Source organism: Oncorhynchus gorbuscha, linkage group LG05, assembly GCF_021184085.1.
Source record: "Oncorhynchus gorbuscha isolate QuinsamMale2020 ecotype Even-year linkage group LG05, OgorEven_v1.0, whole genome shotgun sequence".
In the NCBI taxonomy this organism is placed as follows: Eukaryota; Metazoa; Chordata; class Actinopteri; order Salmoniformes; family Salmonidae; genus Oncorhynchus; species Oncorhynchus gorbuscha.
In genome coordinates this window covers 72,774,368-72,799,678 of record NC_060177.1, presented here as the reverse complement: position 1 = coordinate 72,799,678, position 25,311 = coordinate 72,774,368, and the positions used below count along the sequence as shown (strand labels likewise).

The 25,311-nt window shown below is 44.8% G+C and overlaps 1 protein-coding gene across 2 annotated transcripts in view; it reads right to left on the bottom strand.

Moving 5' to 3' along the window:
* The window catches only part of LOC124036466 (palmitoyltransferase ZDHHC8B-like), a 107,666-nt gene that overhangs the window by 9,061 nt on the left and 73,294 nt on the right, over positions 1–25,311 (bottom strand). For both annotated transcript variants that reach the window (XM_046351082.1, XM_046351081.1), the window contains exons 2-8: positions 13,277–13,398; positions 10,657–10,814; positions 8,946–9,118; positions 8,524–8,626; positions 8,233–8,324; positions 7,096–7,231; positions 6,758–6,875 (exon numbers count right to left, since the gene is read on the bottom strand). In XM_046351082.1, the coding sequence (XP_046207038.1) occupies positions 6,758–6,875; positions 7,096–7,231; positions 8,233–8,324; positions 8,524–8,626; positions 8,946–9,118; positions 10,657–10,814; positions 13,277–13,398 (902 nt within the window). The remainder of the gene's footprint in view (positions 1–6,757; positions 6,876–7,095; positions 7,232–8,232; positions 8,325–8,523; positions 8,627–8,945; positions 9,119–10,656; positions 10,815–13,276; positions 13,399–25,311) is intronic.

The following is a 25,311-nucleotide window of genomic DNA, read 5'->3' as shown; positions in this document are numbered from 1 at the left end:
CCAGTCTAACATCGTTTGCACTCTGAAGCAGGTTCTCATCAAGGATTTGCCTATATTTGGCTTCTTTCATTGTTCCCTCTATCCTTACCAGTATCCCAGTCCCTGCTGCTCAAAAGCATCCCCATAGCATGATGCTGCCACCACCATGCTTCACAGTAGGGATGGTGTTGACGAGTGATGAGCTGTGCCTGGTTTTACAGCGCTTTGCATTCAGCCTAAAGAGTTCCATTTCTTTCTCATCAGAGCGCAGAATCTTTTGCCTTATGCTCTCAGAGTCTTTCATGTGCCATTTTGCAAACTCCAGGCATGCTGTCATGTGCCTTTTTTCTCAGGAGTGGCTTCCATCTGGCCACCCTCTCATGGCCACTCTCTCATGTTTTCTCCATCTCAGCCAATGAACTCTGTACTTCTGTCAGAGTGGTCATTGGGTTCTTTGTCACCTCCCTGACCAAGGGCATTCTTGCCCGGCTGCTTAGTTTGGTTGGATGGTCAGCTCTAGGCAGACCGTAATTTCTTCCCAATGATGGAGACCCATGTGCTCTTGAAAACTTTGAACACTCTAGAACTGGTTTACTCCCCCAGATATATGCCACATCACAATTCTATCTTGGAGATATAAGGACAGTTATTTGGGCTTCATGCTATAGTTTCTGCTGGAAGTTCATGCTATAGTTTCTGCTCGAAAGTTCATGCTATAGTTTCTGCTCAAAGTTCATGCTATAGTTTCTGCTCGAAGTTCATGCTATAGTTTCTGCTCGAAGTTCATGCTATAGTTTCTGCTCATGCTATAGGGTCCCACTGTCAACTGTGGGACCTTATATAGACAGGTGTGTTTCTTTCTAAATCATGTCTAAACAATTGAATTGGCCACAGGTGGACTCCAATCAAGTTGTAGTGACATCAAATATGATCAAAGGAAATTGGATGCACCTGAGCTCAATTGAGCATCATTGCAAAGGGTTTGAATAGTTATGTCAATTAGATATTTCTGTATTTAATTTTCAATAAATGGGTTAAGATTTCTGTCATTATTGTGTGTAGATGGATGAGATGTTTTTTTTATCCAGGCTGTAACAACAAAATATGGAATAAGTTAAGGGGTATGAATACTTTCTGAAGGCACTGTATCCTCTCACATAGCCTAATATAATATTAGCTCCTGCAGATTTAAGCATACCTTGAAGTAAAATGATACACCAAATGTACATTTTGACTCAGGAACAGGAGTGGAGAAAAATGATTGATTTTTCCAGCATCTTGAGAGAATGTATGCACGGTTAGGGATCGTATGTAAATGTGTTATCTTTATCAGCATCATAAAAACAGTATATATATTTATTTTTTTACCAGGAGAGGCAAAGGTCGAGTCCTGCGTCCTCTGAAACACGACCCACCAAACCACACTTTTTAACACCCGCCCACTTAACCCGGAAGCCAGTCGCACCAATGTGTGAGAAGAAACACTGTTCAACTGATGACCAAAGTCAGCCTGCATGCGCCTGGCCCATGACAAGGAGTTGCTAGAGCGTGATGAGACAAAGTCTCCCCTAACCCAGACGACGCCAGGCCAATTGCGCGCCGCCCTATCGGACTCTCGGTCACAGCCGGTTGTGACACAGCCCGGGATCGAACTCAGGTCTGTAGTGATGCCTCAAGCGGTAGACCGCTGCGCCACTCGGGAGGCCCCAAACTGATAGTTTCTTATCAGAAACATGTTGGGTCGTTTTCACTGCTTTTCATTTCCTTAATTAAGCAAGTCAAGTTGACTAACAAATAGCCGACCAAAATGTTGGAAATTATAAGCAGAAACGTATCTAAATTAGACTTTAACAACAAAAAAACCCTGCACCCCTTCTCAAAAAAATCGTTCCTCTGTCTCTGACTGTACAGCGCAATTTCAATTACCCTACTATATTTGCAGGTCAGGGTCGTTCACGAAAATTGATCTCTCCTACAGACAGTGAGTCCTGTGGCTGTGGCTTGCTATATAAAGTAGGCAAACAGGAATTGAGGCATTCAGTTACATTTCTATTGAACGTTAAAATTTGCAAAACGTGTGACCTAAGCGTCTTTGAACGTGGTATGATCGTCGGTGCCAGGTGCACCAGATCCCGTATCTCAGAAACGGCCGCACTCTGTTAACCGGGAAGTGCGACAAACAAAAAAACATCCAGTCAGCGGTAGTCCTGTGGGCAAAAACAGCTCGTTGATGAGAGGTCTAAGGAGAATGGCAAGAATGATGCAAGCTAACAGGCGGGCCACAAACCGATAATGGCGCAGTATAACAGTGGTGTGAAGAACGGCATCTCGGAACACACAACTCGTCGATCGTTGTCACGGAGGGCTATTGCAGCAGATAAACACACCGGGTTCCAGTGAACACACGATCAACAACACTGGAAAAACATAGCCTGGAACATGACAGCGAGTTCAGTTTACTTGAGTGGCCTGCGAAGTCCCAAGACCTCAATCAAAAAGAGCATCTTTGCGATAAGACGGAATGGGCCGCCGTCCAATCTGCAGCAAGTGTGTGATGCCATCGCGCCACCATGGACCAACATCACTGTGGAAAGTTTCCACACACACACAGAGAGACAGAGACAGATTGTTTGTTGTTGTCAGGAACATATACAGGATACTACCCTCTATAACATAACCTTCACTCCAAACCAAAACCCACAACCTGATTTCGGACGGAATTACAGAATCACCTGGAAGGCTTACAACTACCAAAGATTATTATTCCAACACTATACAAATGCTCTGGAAAACAACAGAAACCTGAAAACACCATCCAACCTGGAACTGAGTGAGTAATGTTTAGTCTGAAGCTATATTTTATTTCCAAAAGCCAAGGAGAAAAATTTATGACTTTACTTTATAAGGACTGAATGCTAAATTAAGGCTGCCAAGCTTGATACAACTTCAATTAGCACTGATGTGTCAAGTGAGAGGTGTCAAAGCCCTTTAGCCCAACAATGGCAGGAGAGTCGCACAGTCTACTCCAACCAAATGCAGAGGCCTTAGAAGCTGCCTCCCGCTGTTCAGAGGTCATTCAAAAACAGTACCCTGTGTATGTAAAGAATGATAAGATCACAAAATGAAGCTCCTTATGGAAAATCAAGACAAACTTTTTGCTGACTATTATAAAAATGGGAACATCTGCAACCTCATCTTCCACACAAATCATCCCCTGGCATGGCACAGTGCTATATTAGCACATTACCCCTCTTAAGAGAGGTGGTGGAAACGAGGGGTGGAAACACAGGATACTAGACAACGAGGACTCTGAGTCAGCTAATTTAATCTCTATAAGTCTGGAACAGTAATGGTACAGTGTAACCCCAAACAGCTTCAGCTGGACATTCACCTAATCAAAGAATCAGGAGAAGCTCTCCCTTGAGAAAGATGCCCACACCCAGAGCGGGTCAGACCAGACCTCTTCATTATACAACCCCACAGACGAGCAACCCCAAGCGGAAAGTCAACCTCCCAGCACAGAGAACTACCCCCCCATTGAAATGAAGGATACATTTACCCAGCTGGAGGTAAGGCAGGTGGAGCTAGAATAGCAGGTGTTTACACTCCAGTCAGCACAGACCCAGACAACAGTCCAGCACAACAACACCCTCTTAACCAGACCCAGAGAGCTGGAGGTGGAAAGAGACATATCTGCACTCTGGACTGTGACGAGACAACTTCAACAATATAAAAAGCAGGAGAAGAACAGACCACTAGAGGAGAGGATCAGGCTGCGGGTGGAGAGGTTGAGGGGGATGGCGTGTGACAGAGAACAACCCACTAAAGAGGTGGCCAGCCCTACAAAGAACCCAGCAGAACAGCCCACCTCAGCTCCCAACAAAAGTCGACACCACAGCAGAACAGTCTTCCCCAGACCCTGGCCATAGTGTCGACATCAGGCAGGACAGACAAATGAAGAACCCCACGCCCAGGGGAACCCCCCCCCCCCCCCACACACACACTGACTGAGGACAAACACAAGGCACAGATTATACTCCTTATAGACTCAAATGGGAAATATATACCATTTAAAAAAAATGTTTTCCCAAACACAGTGTGTCTAAACTCTGGTGTCCAAACACCCAGCGCACCCTAGACCTTCTGTCTGAGGACCAACTAGGTTCACCTAGCCACATAATAATACGCACAGGCACAAACGACCTGAGAGCCCAGCAGGAAAGGTTGGCCACAACACTGAAGGGAGTGATTGAAAAAGCTTCTTCTACTTTCCCCAATGCACAAGTGGTTATCTCCACCCTGCTACCACAAAAATACTTACACCCTGCTACCATACAGCGGGTAAACGCAAGCATTTCCTGTGACTGTGCCTCAAAACCAAATGTTTTCCTGGCCCACCACTCCACCCTGGACTTGAACAGCCTCTATGACCAGGCCCAACCCCCACTCTTACACTAGCCCAAGCCAATGGCATGTACCAGATGCTCAACAGGCTCTGCTCACACTTACTGGTCTGAGGCCAAACCACATGACCAACAACATTGGACACTTTATGAAACACAAAGCTTTCACTATCTCATCCTGGAATGTCCAAGGCCTGAGGTCATCTGCCTTTGGCCTAAAGAGCAGGAAACTGGACTTCATTAAAGAAATTGGAAATACAGACATTGTCATCCTACAAGAAACCTGGTATAGAGGAGACTGGTTGCCCTCTAGGTTACAAAGAGCTGGTAGTCCCATCCACCAAGCGACCAGGTGTGAAACAGGGAAGGGACTCTGGGGGTATGCTAATTTGGTAGAGCAGACCGAACTCACTCCATTAAATTAATCAAAACAGGAACATTTTACAGTTGGCTAGAAATTCAGAAGAAAATGATCTTAACAGAGAAAAATGTCCTCCTGTGTGCTACCTATATCCCCCCACTAGAATCCCCATACTTTAATGAAGACAGCTTCTCCATCCTGGAGAGGGAAATCAATAATTTCCACGCCCAGGTACATGTACTAGTCTGTGGAGACCTAAATGCCAGACCTGGACAAGAATCTGACACCCTCAGCACACAGGGGTACAAACACCTGCCTGGAGGTGACAGCATTCCTTCCCCCATATGCCCCCCTAGCCACAACTATGACAACGTAACCAAGAAATATGGGTCACAACTCCTGCAGCTCTGTCGCACTGTAATAGTGAAGGAGTAAACTTGGCAGTAGAAAATCTTAACAGTATATTTGACCTCTCAGCTTCCCTATCAAATCTCAAATAGAAAATCGAAGAAAATTAACAACAATGACACAATCTAAGAAAGAAATTGAGAAACATGTCCAACCAAAAGCATAGAGACCCGGAAAACCTGAGTCAACGCCTTCACTATGGTGAATCACTAAAACAATACAGAAATACACTACGGAAAAAGAAGGAACAGCACGTCAGAAATCAGCTCAATGTAATTAAAGAATCCACAAACTAACCACTTCTGGGAAAATTGGAAAACACTAAACAAACAACGACACAAAGAATTATCTATCCAAAATGGAGATGTATGGGTAAACCACTTCTCCAATCTTTTTGGCTCTTTAACAAAGAATAAACAGCAAAAACAAATACATTATCAAATACAAATCTTAGAATCAACTATTAAAGACGACCAGAACCCACTGGATTCTCCAATTACCTTGAATGAACTACAGGACAAAATAAAAACCCTCCAACCCAAAAAAAGGCCTGTGGTGTTGATGGTATCCTCAATGAAATGATCAAATATACAGACAACAAATTCCAATTGGCTATACTAAAACTCTTTAACATCATCCTTAGCTCTGGCATCTTCCCCAATATTTGGAAGCAAGGACTGATCACCCCAATCCACAAAAGTGGAGACAAATTTTACCCCAATAACTACTGTAGGATATGCATCAACAGCAACCTTGGGAAAATCCTCTGCATTATCATTAACAACAGAGTTGTACATTTCCTAAGTGAAAACAATGTACTGAGCAAATGTCAAATTGGCTTTTACCAAATGATCGTATGACAGACCACGTATTCACAAACTAGAATGCTATTTGGCCCTAAACAGAGAGTACACAGTGGCAGAATACCTGACCACTGTGACTGACCCAAACTTAAGGAAAGCTTTGACTATGTACAGACTCAGTGAGCATAGCCTTGCTATTGAGAAAGGCCGACCTGGCAGACCTGGCTCTCAAGAGAAGACAGGCTATGTGCACACAGCCCACAAAATGAGGTGGAAACTGAGCTGCACTTCCTAACTTCCTGCCCAATGTATGACCATATTAGAGACACATGTTTCCCTCAGATTACACAGATCCACAAAATATTTGAAAACAAACCCGATTTTGATAAACTCCCATATCTATTGGGTGAAATACCACAGTGTGCCGTCACAGCAGCAATATTTGTGACTTGTTGCCACAAGAAGGTCAACCAGAGAAGAACAAACACCATTGTAAATATAACCCATATTTATGCTTATCTTTTTCCCTTTTGTACTTTAACCATTTGTACATCGTTACAACACAGTATATATACATAATATGACATTTGTAATGTCTTTATTAATTTGGAACTTCTGTGAGTGTAATGTTTACTGTTCATTTTTATTATTCATTTCACTTTTGTATACTACCTCACCTGCTTTGGCAATGTTAACATATGTTTCCCATGCCAATAAAGCCCCTTGAATTGAATTGAGAGAGAGAGAAGAGAGGAGAGAGAGGGGAGGAATGTAATGACTTTGCATAGATTGCCCATTATTACCTTGGCTGGATGTCAGCTGGCTCTTCAGCTGGTTGTAGCGTTCTGCTTTGGGAGGTAGCGGAGGCTGGGTGTCTAGGCCTTTGTCATCCACGGCCAGGCCATCCAGACTGATCTTGGACTTGACAGGGGAGATGACGAGCGGTTAAAAGTGGTCTTAAAAGGAACAGCAGGTGGAGGAACAGAACCAGGGATAGGCCAAAGGATGGGAATAGTACAGTTGAAGAGGACTAGAAAGATGGCTCGTTGAAATATAGACAACAGGACTGGGAATAAAACCAGGAATAGGACATGGAACTAGAAATATGACTGTTGTATCTACTGAATGTACCGAAGCTTACTTTAGACTGGAGGATACTGGTGTGGATCCCGTTGTTGCTGACCTTGATGCTGATCTGTCTGTCAGAGAGGTCTGGTCTGATGAAGGGGGGTTGGATGGAGACAGGGGGCTTCTTCCTGGGGTCCACACCATTGTACCTGTACAGAGGAGAGACGACTCATCGTATGAGAGTTAGCCTGAGTCCCAGATCTGTTTGTACTGTCTTGCCAACTCCTATGTTATTGTCAGGTGACAATGACACAAACAGATCTGGGACTCAGGCTAACTCTCATGCGAATTCAATGGTGGATGATGACTATAATAAAACCGTTTCAGTCTCCACCTGGGTATTGTCTATCTGTGGCTATGTATACTGTTAATTTTAGCAGTGTAACAACTCCTAAAAGGTCTCGTTAAATCAGGCTCTGGGGTCTGGCTGCTGAATGTGTGTTTGTGCTGTGCTTGATTTCCCCTTAACTTGTGTGTGATTCAGTTCTCCCAGACATCCTCTGGGGGTATAGGTGACTTCCTCCAGGCAGAGAAAACACACACACACACACACACACACACACACACACACACACACACACACACACACACACACACACACACACACACACACACACACACACACACACACACACACACACACACACACACACACACACCTACCTACCTCTTTGGACATTGCTGCAGTTCTATTTCAGCAGTCTACTCAGAATGACTACAGGAGAACAGGCACCATGGCAACCCCCTTGGTCTTGGTTACAGCGGAGCTTTTTTTTAAACATTTATATTTTTCTCCCCAATTTCATGATTACAATCTTGTCTCATTGCTGCAACTCCCCAACAGGCTTGGGAGAGGTGAAGGTCGAGCCATGCGTCCTCTTGCTCGCTTAACCCAGAAACCAGACACACAAATGTGTCGGAGGAAACACCGTTCATATGACGACCGAAGTCAGACTGCAGGCACCCGGCCCACGACAAGGAGTCGCTAGAGCGCGATGAGCCAAGTAAAGCCCCCCCGGCCAAACCATCCTCTAACCCGGACGATGCTGGGTCGATTGTGACCGCTGACTTTTTATTGCCCGTCTATCCGGCTCCCCCCACACACCACCCACACCCCCCGACCTACAGTAGGAAACCATGTCCTCCTTACCTGGGCGCCAGGGGAGCACACAGGACATACTTGATGTTGCCACAGCAACCCCGCGTGAAGGGATTTACTCCTCCACGGAACTTGCCCGTCACCTGAGGAACAGAAGGCTGTGTTAGAATGGGGGTTGCCGCAAGGCCTGAACACACACACAGCTAGAACTAGCTAGCAGATTTGAGTTGGCAAGTGAAGCTGCAATGCTGATATTGTGTCCTGTGTGATACATGGTAGAATGTACTGTATGTTTGTGAGTGTGTGTCTGGTTAAGCCACTCTTAGCTGTGCCCCTTCTCACCTGTTCGTTAGTGGTGCGACCTCTGGCGACAAGGACCATATGGAAGCCTGTCAGGCCCATGACTGGAATGAAGAAGAGCCCTGCTATACACATCACCACTAGACTTGATATACGTAGTAAAGGAGAGCGCAACATTGTTAGGAGCCATTTTAGCAGCTGCAAGCCAACCTGCGCTGTCACCAACGACTGTATGGCTGCCACGGAGCCATACTTTATTTTCTCTATACAACAATAAAACATCACAATCCACCCGCAAGGATGTGATTGTCAACCCATAGAAAATGAGGGGGCCATTCTGGTGGTCCATTTGAATGATCAGACACACTTTTCCCCAGGGCCTTCAGACCAGACCACAAAAGGCCCTAGTTTTGATACAATAGAAGGTGAAATGAGTCCCGGCTGGCGTCAGTGTAGAAGGATACGTGACGGTGGTGTGCAACATGCCCAGCTCCTCCATGTGGTGCAGCACGAACAGCAGGCCAAAGGAGAACACGCCCACCATGTGGATGCTTAGCGACAGCAGGAACAGGAAGAAGTAACGGTAGTTCCTACGCCCGATACAGTTGTTCACCCAGGGGCAGTGGTGGTCAAAGTCCTGAGGAGAGAGTGAGAGATAGGTGTTTAGGATGGTGGATATATAGTTGTTCACCCAGGGGCAGTGGTGGTCAAAGTCCTGAGGAGAGAGTGAGAGATAGGTGTTTAGGATGGTGGATAGATAGTTGTTCACCCAGGGGCAGTGGTGGTCAAAGTCCTGAGGAGAGAGTGAGAGATAGGTGTTTAGGATGGTGGATATATAGTTGTTCACCCAGGGGCAGTGGTGGTCAAAGTCCTGAGGAGAGAGTGAGAGATAGGTGTTTAGGATGGTGGATAGATAGTTGTTCACCCAGGGGCAGTGGTGGTCAAAGTCCTGAGGAGAGAGTGAGAGATAGGTGTTTAGGATGGTGGATAGATAGTTGTTCAACCCAGGGGCAGTGGTGGTCAAAGTCCTGGGAAGAGACAGAGAGAGATGGATGGGTGTTAGGAGATGGTCAAAGGGTAGAGTGGAAATGAACAGGATCATACTACATGATAAAAGCTCTTCAATGTATTTATACACACTGATGTTTCAATCAATTCCATCATCTCTGATTGCATAAGTCAGATTTCTAGAGTTTTTAGAAACATCTACTGTACTTTAGCTGACTTTGTTTTTGATTGTGGTTGAGCGTCTACTGAAGAACACAGAACCAGTGTAAGTAGTTTGAAATATAGGAGGCTGCCTCACAACCTTTAGTTCAAAGTCAGATTTAAACTATTTTATGGAGAGATAGACTGTACATGAAAGAGTGGTGCACAGCCGCATCAGTAGGCTACTGGGAGAGCAGCACAGCCGCATCAGTAGGCTACTGGGAGAGCAACACAGCCGCATCAGTAGGCTACTGGGAGAGCAACACAGCCGCATCAGTAGGCTACTGGGAGAGCAACACAGCCGCATCAGTAGGCTACTGGGAGAGCAACACAGCCGCATCAGTAGGCTACTGGGAGAGCAACACAGCCGCATCAGTAGGCTACTGGGAGAGCAACACAGCCGCATCAGTAGGCTACTGGGAGAGCAACACAGCCGCATCAGTAGGCTACTGGGAGAGCAACACAGCCGCATCAGTAGGCTACTGGGAGAGCAACACAGCCGCATCAGTAGGCTACTGGGAGAGCAACACAGCCGCATCAGTAGGCTACTGGGAGAGCAACACAGCCGCATCAGTAGGCTACTGGGAGAGCAACACAGCCGCATCAGTAGGCTACTGGGAGAGCAACACAGCCGCATCAGTAGGCTACTGGGAGAGCAACACAGCTGGAGAGTGGAGCTTCAAATGGGAAAAACAAAGTTATGAAACCAATCTTCTGTTTTACTGAATGTTGCTTGGATGTGGTGTAAAACATGATTACAATCCACATAACATTGTTCACAGCATATTGACAGGTCTTATCTGTGAACACATACCATAAGTCAACTGTAGAGGTCACACATAGAAACAAGGCTAACACCACATTGAAATGTCAACGGCTGACAAATGGGCTAGAGTGTGGTGTCTGTCGGTCTGTGTCTGTCTGTGTGTGTGTCTCTGTGTGTGTGTCAGTCTGTGTTTGTCTTACCTCCACACAGTTGTCACACACACTGCAGTGAGAGCAACGGGGCGGTCTGTAGAAGTGACAGGTGGCACACCATTTCATCCGGACCTGAATTCCTTTGATCTCTACATTCTTGTAGAGAGGTGCCCGGAAATCATCGTCCTTGTCCTCATCCTCATCCGCTGTCACAAGGGGAGAGATCACATTAGCAGGCAAGTACACACACAAACACACAATCTGATTTATGATTCCATTTGACAGGGGCAACAGGAGGTAGACTTAAATTAAGCTAACTCCATGGTTAGCTGTCTGTACAAATTTACATTTTATAAACAATATGCATTTTGTAGCCCACATCTTTGGCATCAAATCTAAATTAAATGCATGTCCCATACACAGTTTACAGCAGGTATAAAAGGTGCCAGATCCTTCAACAATGCAGAACATGAATCAATAATATCAATGAAAAGAGTCAAGTAAAAAATAACAAGTAGAAGAAGTGATAGAAGAGGTAGTATGCATCGTAATAATGGACTGGATTTACAAATATAAAGTGAGCCGTGGAATCAATAGTATATAATAGAACAGCAGCGTTGACTGTGTGCATGCGTATATATACACACGTACGTACGCACGCACGCACACACACACACACACACACACACACACACACACACACACACACACACACACACACACACACACACACACACACACACACACACACACACACACACACACACACACACACACACACACACACACACACACACACACACACACACACACACACACACACACACACACACACACACACACACACACACACACACACACACACACACACACACACGTAAGTTTGAGTTTAAGGGTTGGTTGGATGTATTTAACCATTACATAGTAATGGTTAAAGCCCAGAGGGCCTGCATTTGGATGGATGACAAAAGAAATGATCACATCAACTGCACACCCTACTCATTGGACTGCCACTGTCTTTCTGAACAAGTACATTTCCAGAGTTTATGTAGATCTTTGCACAATGGGCCACTTGACAATATTTCTAAGTGAAGTGTATTGCTCTCGAGTAAGATAGGAAATAAAATGTGATGTCTTTTGGTTCATCAAAAAGCCCATTCAATCTGAAGGATGATCGTCATGGGATTCGTACACTTGGAACAACCACACACACACACACAATCCTACTGAGAGACCTCACGGTTGTTATGAGTTTTCAGACTCTTCAAATAGATTTAAAAAGGTAACCGACTGGGAAACTGAATGTAAACATCTCCCCTGCAGTCTGCTCTTTAAAAACAATTGTCAGCAGACAAATTAATGAGGCTGTATCATCCAATACACAATATAGGCCTTTACATTTCAAGGCTGTCAAGGCTTTACATTACAGAACAATAGAAGCCTTTACATTTGAACCTGGTAGTCACATTCACTGTACATACAGTACCAGTCAAAAGTATGGACACACCTACTCATTCCAGGGTTTTTCTTTATTTGGACTATTTTCTACATTGTAGAACAACAATTGTTTAACACTTTTTTTGGTTACAACATATGTGTTATTTCATAGTTTTCATGTCTTCACTATTATTCTACAATGTAGAAAATAGTAAAAATAAAGAAAAACCCTGGAATGAGTAGGTGTGTCCATACTTTTGACTGGTCCTGTACGTCATACACAGATTTACACCAATTGAAGAGAAAGGAATAAACTGTCAGATACAGCCTAGCGCCATACAGCAGAGATGACAGCTCATGAGGATTGTATTGACAGGGTAGGATCTACGAAATATACCCCTGAGGCCATACCGCTCTTAGAAGCAGGGATTTAACTGCAGTTTGTTTCTCCCCACACAGATACAGTGTGTGGAGGCAGGAGCAGTAGGATTATCCATGTGGCCACAGGCATCTCAATATAGTGGCCATGTGTTTCCCTCTGTAACACTCTCTCTCTATCAAACTACTGCAGCTCTCCACTCCATCTCCACAGTAAGGAGAGACCACTTCAGGAAGATACATGACTCTGGCTGTGTCATATGTGCTGTAACCATTATTACCTGTTTATGGGGGGACAAGTAGTTCTTAACGTCCGGAGCTTATTTTGTTACAAGCATGTTACAACCATAAGGTGTAAATGGGCCACATTCAACGGTCATTATACTAAACATAGGGGCCGAGCCATCCCCCAGGAGAGTGGACGACACACACACACACACACACACACACACACACACACACACACACACACACACACACACACACACACACACACACACACACACACACACACACACACACACACACACACACACACACACACACACACACACACACGTGTTTCCCTTTCTTTACCGTTACTAACAGCTGACTACCATCAAGTACTGCCAGTCTTTTTTCTAAGGCAGCAGCAGTGGGCCTCGTAACCTCGACCAGGACTTGGTCACAGGTCTGGAAGTCATGCATAGCATGGTGCAGGGAGGGCCCAGTTATTAGCTAAAACAGGCATTGTGGGCTAATGGGTACTGAAAAGACCCGGACAGAGAGAGCGAGTGAGTGACAGACAGACATAAAGAGAGAGAGAGACCCATTCATCTCATACAGACACTTTCAGTAGTAAAAGGGAACTGACCTTTGGGGAAGACTCCAGGGTCCATAAAGGAAGCCATGCTGAAGTTGGCCAGCACAAATAGGAAGACGACGCCATTGTAGAGAGGCACGGCGGGGGAGATCGTGTTGGTCAACCAGGGGCACCTGGAGAGGAGAGAGGACAGCAGTTAGGAAACTCCATTCATAGTTCATTCATACATAGTGATATCTGAGGATTCAGACATTTTTTTTTTTTAACTAGGCAAGTCAGTTAAGAACAAATTATTATTATTATTATTATTATTATTTTCAATGACGGCCTAGGAACAGTGGGTTAACTGCCTGTTCAGGGGCAGAACGACAGATTTGTACCTTGTCAGCTCGGGGATTTGAACTTGCAAACTTTCGGTTACTAGTCTAACGCTCTAACCACTAGGCTACCCTGACATAGGAGGCACACAATGAATGACACACACATGCATCTACATAAATTCAGCAAAAAAGGAAATGTCCTCTCACTGTCAACTGCTTTTGTCAGCAAACATAACAAGTGTAAATATTTGTATGAACATAAGATTCAACAACTGAGACAAACTGAACAATTTTGTCAGACACGTGACTAACATAAATTGAATAACGTGTCCCTGAACAAAGATGGGGGGGTCAAAATCAAAAGTAACAGTCAGTATCTGGTGTGACCACCAGCTGCATTAAGTACTGCAGTGCATCTCCTCCTCATGGACTGAGCCAGATTTGCCAGGTCTTGCTGTGAGATGTTACCCCACTCTTCCACCAAGGCACCTGCAAGTTCCCGGACATTTCTGGGTGGGAATGGTCCTAGCCCTCACCCTCCTCACCCTCCAATGTTTGGATGTACCGATCCTGTGCAGGTGTTGTTACATGTGGTCTGCCACTGTTAGGACGATCAGCTGTCCGTCCTGTCTCCCTGCAGCTCTGTCTTAGGCGTCTCACAGTATGGACATGGCAATTTATTGCCCTGGCCACATCTGCTGTCTTCATGCCTCCTTGCAGCATGCCTAAGGCACATTCACGCAGATGAGCAGGGATCCTGGGCATCTTTCTTTTGGTGTTTTTCAGAGTCAGTAGAAAGGCCTCTTTAGTGTCCTAAGTTTCCATAACTGTGACCTTAATTGCCGAACCATCTGTAAGCTGTTAAGTGTCTTCATGACCGTTCCACAGGTGCAGGTTTATTAATTGTTTATGGTTCATTGAACAAGCATGGGAAACCGTGTTTAAACCCTTTACAATGAAGATCTGTGAAGTGGATTTTTATTTATTATCTTTGAAGGACAGGGTCCTGAAAAAGGGATGTTTCTTTTTTTACTAAGTTTATATGTAAATATGTTGACAAATACTGATTCATACTGATAAAAGGATTGTAATCTGCCTATGAAATGAGGGATGGAGGGGAGATGCAAATGGGTTACTGCTGCACCCCCCTCCTCCTCCATACCCACAATCATCACCTCGCACACACACACACACACACACACACACACACACACACACACACACACACACACACACACACACACACACACACACACACACACACACACACACACACACACACACACACACACACACACACACACACACACACACACACACACACACGTGGAAACAAGATTTTCAGTATCTTTAATCCTGCGCAAATGGGCAAACTATGCAAAAAGGAGGACACGGTGTAAAGCTGGAATTGCTTCTTCGCCTCTTGAGATTCAGAAATAATAACAATGGCATCATCAGCCATACATGGAACAGACCAGATCTCCTCTCAGCCTCAGATATAAAAGTCAATTAGAGATGATGACACATGAGGAAAGGGCTATACTTGGGTGCAGGGCTGAGCTACATTACAATGTCTAACATTTCCTGTAATTAGAGAGGGAGTTGCAGACAGACCCGGGCATGGATACAGACAGACAGCTCGCATAGGCAGTGTGTTAGTGTGTACCATCCACAGTGGTATCTCACTAAATCCTGGTTGAAAGATTCCTGCAATCAGGAGGGAATAAGAACAACATCTGTGAATCCACCTACTGGGAGTTCTGGAAAACCTAGTCCAGGATTTAAACAGAATCACTAAGACATTTTGTGTGTCAAGCTTGATCTTATCCACAGGCTTGTTTATCATCACATACTGTGAAATATGCAAAGATACCTGGAAAATGCTGCAATCAAGAATACCAAGTAAATGTAGAAGAAATGTCAAGACATTGTATGAGCCCAAAAAAGGTCTCCATGCCTCATCGCCTCTGCTGGGTCTCCTTCTAGAGGCCCACCTGAGCCACAATGCAGGGTGGTTAAGTGTAGCCAGACATAGGTACACTGTAGACACACAGACACACAGACACACAGACACACAGACACACAGACACACAGACACACAGACAGACAGACAGACAGACAGACAGACAGACAGACAGACAGACAGACAGACAGACAGACAGACAGACAGACAGACAGACAGACAGACAGACAGACAGACAGACAGACAGACAGACAGACGGACAGACGGGGCTTTCTGTTGGTCTAAATGAGGGAGCAGTGTTAGTGTACACAACATTAATAAATTAAATCTCTCATGGGGAAGAGGTAGCGGTTTCGAGGAAACACCCTTCTTTGATCATGCCCGCTCAATCAGCTTTACTGCTTTACACACACACAGTGCACACAGACTGTATGCACACACACACATGCACACACAGAGCACCGATTTCTTGGCATCTGTTAATGGAGGTGATCCTCTCTCCATCGTGCCTCTTCCTTCCCCCTCTGCTCTGTTCAATTATTCAGAGTGGAGTGTGTACTGTAGGTAGGAGAATGGGATGCTGTGCTAGCAGGCCTGGGGGAGCATGGTGACTCACAGTGATCCCCAGCACCCAGCCTCTGCTCTGGAGGAGGGCCAGTCAACCAGCCTCTGCTCTGGAGGAGGGCCAGTCAACCAGCCTCTGCTCTGGAGGAGGGCCAGTCAACCAGCCTCTGCTCTGGAGGAGGGCCAGTCAACCAGCCTCTGCTCTGGAGGAGGGCCAGTCAACCAGCCTCTGCTCTGGAGGAGGGCCAGTCAACCAGCCTCTGCTCTGGAGGAGGGCCAGTCAACCAGCCTCTGCTCTGGAGGAGGGCCAGTCAACCAGCCTCTGCTCTGGAGGAGGGACAGTCAACCAGCACCCATGCTCTGCTCTGGAGGAGGGCCAGTCAACCAGCACCCATGCTCTGCTCTGGTGGAGGGCCAGTCAACCAGCACCCAGCCTCTGCTCTGGTGGAGGGCCAGTCAACCAGCACCCAGCCTCTGCTCTGGTGGAGGGCCAGTCAACCAGCACCCAGCCTCTGCTCTGGTGGAGGGCCAGTCAACCAGCACCCAGCCTCTGCTCTGGAGGAGGGCCAGTCAACCAGCACCCAGCCTCTGCTCTGGAGGAGGGCCAGTCAACCAGCACCCAGCCTCTGCTCTGGAGGAGGGCCAGTCAACCAGCCTCTGCTCTGGAGGAGGGCCAGTCAACTAGCCTCTGCTCTGGAGGAGGGCCAGTCAACCAGCACCCAGCCTCTGCTCTGGAGGAGGGTCAGTCAACCAGCACCCAGCCTCTGCTCTGGAGGAGGGTCAGTCAACCAGCACCCAGCCTCTGCTCTGGAGGAGGGTCAGTCAACCAGCACCCAGCGTCTGCTCTGGAGGAGGACCAGTCAACCAGCACCCAGCGTCTGCTCTGGAGGAGGACCAGTCAACCAGCACCCAGCGTCTGCTCGGGAGGAGGACCAGTCAACCAGCCTCTACTCTGGAGGAGGGCCAGTCAACCAGCCTCTACTCTGGAGGAGGGCCAGTCAACCAGCCTCTACTCTGGAGGAGGGCCAGTCAACCAGCCTCTAGTTTGGAGGAGGGCCAGTCAACCAGTCTCTACTCTGGAGGAGGGTCAGTCAACCAGCCTCTACTCTGGAAGAGGGCCAGTCAATAAGCACCCAGCCTCTGCTCTGGAGGAGGGTCAGTCAACCAGCAACCAGCCTCTACTCTGGAGGAGGACCAGTCAACCAGCCTCTGCTCTGGAGGAGGGACAGTCAACCAGCCTCTGCTCTGGAGGAGGGACAGTCAACCAGTAACAGGGACCAGAAACACCACCTGTATCAGTGCCCATGTGGATAGTCGGTTCCCACAGCTTCTGTGAGTTTGGCAAAGCAGAGCTATATCATGTGGGTAATACCAAAAAGGAAGTTAAGGGAGAGAAAATCCAAGAGGAGTACAGTCCACCTCGCAAATCTGCACTGCTTTCACCTAATAATCCCACTTGCCAAGTAGAAAAACAGCCATTATTATTATTATTATTATTATTATTATTATTATTATTATTATTATTATTATTATACATACCTACCTACCTACCTACAGTTGAAGTCAGAAGTTTACATACACCTTAGCCAAATACATTTCAACTCAGTTTTTCACAATTCCTGACATTTAATCCTAGAAAAATTCCCCGTCAGTTAGGATCACCACTTTATTTAAAGAATGAGAAATGTCAGAATAATAGTAGAGAGAATGATTTATTTCAGCTTTTATTTATTTTATCACATTCCCAGTGGGTCAATTAGTATTTGGTAGCATCACCTTTAAATTGTTTAACTTGGGTCAAACATTTCAGGTAGCCTTCCACAAGCTTCCCACAATAAATTGGGTGAATTTTGGCCCATTCCTCCTGACAGAGCTGGTGTAACTGAGTCAGGTTTGTAGGCCTCCTTGCACGCACATGCTTTTTCAGTTCTGCCCACAAATCTTCTATGGGATTGAGGTCAGGGCTTTGTGATGGCCACTCCAATGCCTTGACTTTGTTGTCCTTAAGCCATTTTGCCACAATTTTGGAAGTATGCTTGGGGTCATTGTCCATCTGGATACCCATTTGTGACCAAACTTTAACTTCCTGACTGATGTCTTGAGATGTTGCTTCAATATATCCACATAATTTTCCTTCCTCATGAGGCCATCTATTTTGCGAAGAGCAAAGCACAACATGATCCTTTCACCTCCGTGCTTCACGGTTGGGATGGTGTTCTTTCGGCTTGCAAGCCTCCCCCTTTTTCCTCCAAACATAACGATGGTCATTATGGCCAAACAGTTCTATTTTTGTTTCATCAAAGCAGAGGACATTTCTCCAAAAAGTACAATATTTGTCCAGTTGCAAACCGTAGTCTGGCTTTTTTTATGTAGGTTTTGGAGCAGTGGCTTCTTCCTTGCTGAGCAGACTTTCAGGTTATGTCAATATAGGACTCGTTTTACAGTGGATATAGATACTTTTGTACCTGTTTCCTCCAGCATCTTCACAAGGTCCTTTGCTGTTGGTCTGGGATTGATTTGCACTTTTTGCACCAAAGTACGTTAATCTCTAGGAGACAGAACGCGTCTCCTTCCTGAGCGGTATGACGGCTGCGTGGTCCCATGGTGTTTATACTTGCATACTATTGTTTGTACAGATAAACGTGGTACCTTCAGGCGTTTGGAAATTGCTCCTAAGGATGACCCAGACTTGTGGAGGTCTACAATTTTTTTCCCTGAGGTCTTGGCTAATTTTCCCATGATGTCAAGAAAAGAGGCATTGAAATACATTCACGGGTACACCTCCAATTAAATCAGGCTAATTGATATTATTTTTCAGAAGCTTCTAAAGCCATGACATATTTTTCTGGAATTTTCCAAGCTGTTTAAAGGCACAGTCAACTACTGTATGTAAACGTCTGACCCACTGGAATTGTGATACAGTGAATTATAAGTGAAATAATCTGTCTGTAAACAATTGTTGGAAAAATTAATTGTGTCATGCATAAAGTAGATGTCCTAACTGACTTGCCAAAACTATAGTTTGTTAACAAGAAATTTGTGGAGTGGTTGAAAAATTAGTTTTAATGACTCCAACCTAAGTGTGTGTATGTAAACTTCCAACACACACACACACACACACACACACACACACACACACACACACACACACACACACACACACACACACACACACACACACACACACACACACACACACACACACACACACACACACACACACACACACACACACACACACACAGCAAAAAAAGAAACGTCCTCTCACTCTCAACTGCATGACTTTTCAGCAAACTTAACGTGTAAATATTTGTATGAGCATAACAAGATTCAACAACTGAGACATAATCTGAACAAGTTTCACAGACATGTGACTAACAAATGGAATGATGTGTCCCTGTACAAAGGGAGGGTCAAAATCAAAAGTTACAGTCAGTATCTGGTGTGGCCACCAGCTGCATTAAGTACTGCAGTGCATCTCCTCCTCATGGACTGCAACAGATTTGCAAGTTCTTGCTGTAAGATGTTACCCCACTCTTCCACCAAGGCACCTGCAAGTTCCCGGTCATTTCTGGGGGGAATGGCCCTAACGCTAGCCCTCACCCTGCGATCCAACAGGTCCCAGACGTGCTCTATGTGATTGAGATCCGGGCTCATCGCTGGCCATGGCAGAACACGGACATTCCTGTCTTGCAGGAAATCACGCACAGAACGAGCAGTATGGCTGGTGGCATTGTCATGCTGGAGAGTCATGTCAGGATGAGCCTGCAGGAAAGTTAGCACGAGGGAGGAGAATGTCTTCCCTGTAATGCACAGCATTGAAATCGCCTGTGTAATGTTCATTCTTTTGGCGATAAACGCAAATCAGACCATCACCCCTGGTGAGACAAAACCGCGACTCGTCAGTGAAGAGCACTTTTTGCTAATCCTGTCTGGTCCAGCGATGGGTTTGTGCCCATAGGCGACGTTGTTGCCGGTGATGTCTGGTGAGGACCTGCCTTACAACAGGCATACAAGCCCTCAGTCCAGCCTCTCTCAGCCTATTGTGGACAGTTTGAGCATTGATGGAGGGATTGTACGTTCCTGGTGTAACTCGGGTAATTGTTGTTGCCATCCTGTACCAGTCCCGCAGGTGTGATGTTTGGATGTACCAATCCTGTGCAGGTGTTGTTACACGTGGTCTGCCACTGCGAAGATGACCATCTGTCCATGCTGTAGCGCCATCTTCGGCGTCGCACAGTACGGACATGGCAATTTATTGCCCTGGCCACATCTGCTGTCCTCATGCCTCCTTGCAGCATGCCTAAGGCACATTCACGCAGATGAGCAGGGACCCTGGGCATCTTTCTTTTGGTGTTTTTCAGAGTCAGTAGAAAGGCCTCTTTCGTGTCCTAAGTTTTCATAACTGTGACCGTAATTGCCTACCGTCTGTACGCTGTTAGTGTCTTGACGACTGTTCCACAGGTGCATGTGCATTAATTGTTAATGGTTCATTGAACAAGCATGGGAAACAGTGTTTAAACCCTTTACAATGAAGATCTGTGAAGTTATTTGGATTTTTAAGAATTATATTTGAAAGACAGGGTCCTGAAAAAGGGGCTTTTCTTTTTTTGCTGAATTTAGAAACACACACAAAGCGCATTCGTAAAATATTCAGACCCCTTGACCTTTTCCACATTTCATTACAGCCTTATTCTAAAATGGATTGAATAAAAAAAATCCTCAATCTACATCCCCATAATGACAAAGTGAAAACAGGCTTTTAGAAATTTTAGCACATGTATTACAAATAAAAAAACAGAACCTTATTTACATTAGTATTCAGACCTTTTGCTATGAGACTCGAAATTGAGCTCAGGTGCATCCTGTTTCCATTGATCATCCTTGAGATGTTTCTACAACTTGATTGGAGTCCACCTGTGCTAAATTCAATTGATTGGACATGATTAGTAAAGGCACACACCTGTCTATATAACGTCCCACAGCTGACAGTGCATGTCAGAGCAAAAACCAAGCCATGAGGTCGAAGGAATTGGTCCTTAAAGCTCCGAGGCAGGATTGTGTTGAGACACAGATCTGGGGAAGGGTACCAAAAAATGTCTGCAGTATTGAAGGTCCCCAAGGACACAGTGGCCTCCATCATTCTTAAATGGAAGAAGTTTGGAACCACCAAGACTCTTCCTAGAGCTGGCCGTACGGTCAAACTGGGCAATTGGGGAATAAGGGCCTTGGTTAGGGAGGTGGCCAAGAACCCGATGGTCACTCTGACAGAGCTCTAGAGTTCCTCTGTGGAGATGGTAGAACCTTCTAGAAGGACAACCGTCTCTGCAGCACTCCACCAATCAGGCCTTTATGGTAGAGTGGCCAGGCGGAAGCCACTCCTCAGTAAAAGGCACGACAGCACGCTTGGCACCTAAATGACTCTCAGACCATGAGAAACAAGTTTCTCTGGTCTGATGAAACCAAGATTGAACTCCTTGTCCTGAATGCAAAGTGTCATGTCTAGAGGAAACCAGGCACCATCCCTACGGTGAAGCATGGTGGTGCAGCATCATGCTGTAGGGATGTTTTTCAGCGGCAGGAACTGGGAGACTAGTCAGGATCGAGGGAAAGATGAATGAAGCAAAGTACAGAGAGATCCTTGATGAAAACCTGCTCCACAGTGCTCAGGACCTCACACTGGGGCGAAGGTTCACCTTCCAACAGGACAACGAACCTAAGCACACAACCAAGACAATGCAGGAGTGGCTTCGGGATAAGTCTCTAAATGTCCTTGAGTGGCCCAGCCAGAGCCCGGACTTCAACCCGATCGAACATCTCTGGGGAGACCTGAAAATAGATGTGCAACGAAGCTCACCATCCAACCTGACAGAGCTTGAGAGGATTTGCAGAGAATAAGAATTTGTTCTTAACTGACTTACCTAGTTAAATAAAGGTTAAATAAAGATAAGAATGGGAGAAACTCCCCAAAAACAGGTGTGCCAAGCTTGTAGCGTCATACACAAGACTCAAGGCTGTAATCCCTGCCAAAGGTGCTTCAACAAAGTACAGTAAAGGATCTGACTACTTTTGTAAAAGTGATATTTTTGCCCAAAAAAGCTATAAACCTGTTTTTGCTTTGTCAATATGGGTTATTGTGTGTAGATTAAATAGGGAAAAAAATATTTAATCTATTTTAGAATAAGGCTGTAAAGTAACAAAATGTTGAAAAAAATCAAGTGGTCTGAATACTTTCCCGAATGCACTGTATATATGTAGCCAGGGGCTTTAACTCACTGTCCATGGTGTTGGTGTGTTTGATGCCAGGGCTGTGGCGGTCATGAAATTTTGTCACCCGGTTATTGTCATGCAAAAGTCTGCCTGTGTCATGGTAATTTTGCGTTAATTAACACAAACACGTTTTTGCAGCTTCAGGCCTCCACAAATACAAGCTGCTGATGCGTGCCTTTGGAACATCTACATTTTAACAAGTCTAATAAACATTAATATACACCATAACAATAAATTCATTTTTAATTTTAGGTAAGTCTAAAGAAAGATTAACAGAATATGAGTCGGCCTACGTACTGTATGTTAGGCTATCTGGCATGCCATTGGCTGTAGGCTTGTTCATTTAGCAGACAAGATATGCTTATAAGTCCCATGTTACCATGTTATATTATATGATTTCATAGTAAGAAGAATATAATTGAACTTTGCTGAATAAAATAGAAAGGATATTTTTCCCATTCTGGAGTGGCTGCGCATTTGAAGGCTATGTTGAGTGTAAAAGTGATCATTTCAAACAGATCCTATAGGGTACGCTAGATTTAGAGTTATTTGGCAACTTTAGTTGTTAATGATACAAAACTTAGAATGTCTTAGAAATCAGAACATACAGTATTTGGGCTGCATAATGTGACTATAGGCTATTAATAATTTGAGAACATCGCAAAAAAAGCTTGCACACTGTTCCTTGCCTCAGGCTGCACAGCTGTTCTCTCATCAAGTGATCATATTATCATCCATCAGACTAGTCTCAATGTAATAGTCTTTACTAATACAGTACCAGTCAAAAGTTGTAACACACCTACTCATTCCAGGGTTTTCTTGAGTTTGACTATTTTCTACATTGTAGAATAATAGTGAAGACATAAACTATGAAATAACACACACGGAATCATCTTGTAACCAAAAAAGGGTCTAGTGAATGATGTGTTTGAAACAAATCTAAATATATTTTATATTTGAGATTATTCAAAGTAGCCTCCCTTTCCCATGATGACAGCTCTGCACACTCTTGGCACTCTCTCAACCAGCTTCATGAGGTAATGCATTTCAATTAACACGCATGCCTTTATAAAAGTTAATTTATGGTATTTTCTTCCTTCTTAATGCGTTTGGGACAATCAGTTGTGTTGTGAGAAGGTAGGGGAGTATACAGAAGATAGCTCTATTTGGTAAAATACTAAGTCCATGGCAAGAACAGCTCAAATAAGAAAAGAAAAACAACAGTCCATCAATACTTTAAGACATGAAGGTCAGTCAATATAAAACATTACTACGCCATTCAAAATCAAATACAAATGCACTACTGTAGGCTAACTCTAAGCTGCCTGACACAATCAATGAATCAACAGTGTCGTCTAAGCCTATACATTCTTTCCCAGTATGAATAACAATACAGTCCACACTCAAAGGTGATTACTAGAATTAGTTTCATTTTAGAATATAGGCTAGACCAATTAAAGATATCTTACATTTGTAAAACAAATTGTTGGAGGGGGGGGGGGGGTAACAGAACAGAGATCAACTAAGTTCTACAATGGTAGTTTGGGTGACAGTTTGGCTTCAATTTGGCTTCTAGGAGATGTTAGTTCGGCTTAAAATAAATTATCACAGAAAAGCAATACACTTTAGAAGCTGTTCCGCCTCCAATAAAATCCCAATTTCACCCTTGGTCTGTGAATGATGTGTTTTGCTCACAGTGATATGAACAAGGAGTGAGCTACACAAAGCATAGCCATTCCAGCTGAAAGAGGCCATCAAGAGTACAGGAGCAGACCATGCAGTGGGTGGAAAATGTGACTCAGAGAGTAGGATACATAATTCAGGCCACAGACATGTGTTAATTAAGTGGCAACAACAAATCACCATTAAACAATTATCAACGCCAATCACAAGTCTGTTTTACAGTAAACGTAAGCACAAAAATAGGGTAAAAAATCTAATAAAAACTACAAAAGTTGTCAAATGTTTTCCCTGTTTGGCGATGAGCTGAACCAAAAGGTCCACAACACACTGCTGGCGCCAAAAGTGTTCTAATGTAATGATTCTGGTTCTAGAACCTGGGCACTGGGGAGGAAGAAGGCCTGCTGCAATCACCATGGTAATGAACCAGCCCGCCGCCACAATGTGACTGGAAGGTAATGAGGAGCTAGGAGCCCGTTGGTCAGTCATCTGCATTCTACAGGACAGGCTGGCCAATTGGCCTTCAGCAGACAGGCTCATGGCTGAGTCCAAAGGCCAGACCCGTAACCCAGACAACAAACGGAACTCAGATAAAACAGATTAATGGATCAGATGACAGGAATAAATGAAAATCATATTTTATCATCACCCTGACTTTTGAATACATCCTACCAGTGCCATGGGAGAAAAATAAGCAAGCAGTGAAGATTATAGATAAATAAACCACACTTCCCCGGGCTAGCAGGCCCCGTTCATTACTAACACTCAGTCATATCGATCTACCAACAGCCAGCCAGCTAGTCTACAGGCAAGGGCAGCTCTCTCTGGCAGCAGACCTCACTTTCTCTTCATATGGGATCTCTATGTAATATCAGAAACACCATGAGGATGTGCTGTTGCTGAACCTCTGCTGCTCTGTTCCTCCTCCCCATGGGGCAAAATGGCTCACATTATTAGAAAGTAACTTCTGACCATGAGGTGAATCTTAATTTCCACTAAGCCAAACTTTCACTTAGTCTCCCATTGACATCAATGCATATTAAGTTAACATTTTACTTAAGTGGAAGCTAGGATTCAGCTTGGTCTTTACTGAGCTGAGTGAAGACCAGGTCCTGGACTAGAGCCAGAGAAGTCAATTAATCATAACACTTCTGTAACAGTTTGAGAGCTTAGGACTATAAGGTTCTGCATTTTTGTCCAAATTAACATAGCCTTGTTATGTTCAATGTTCTCTACCTACAGTACCAGTCAACAATTTAGAACACCTACTCATTCCAGGGTTTTTCTTT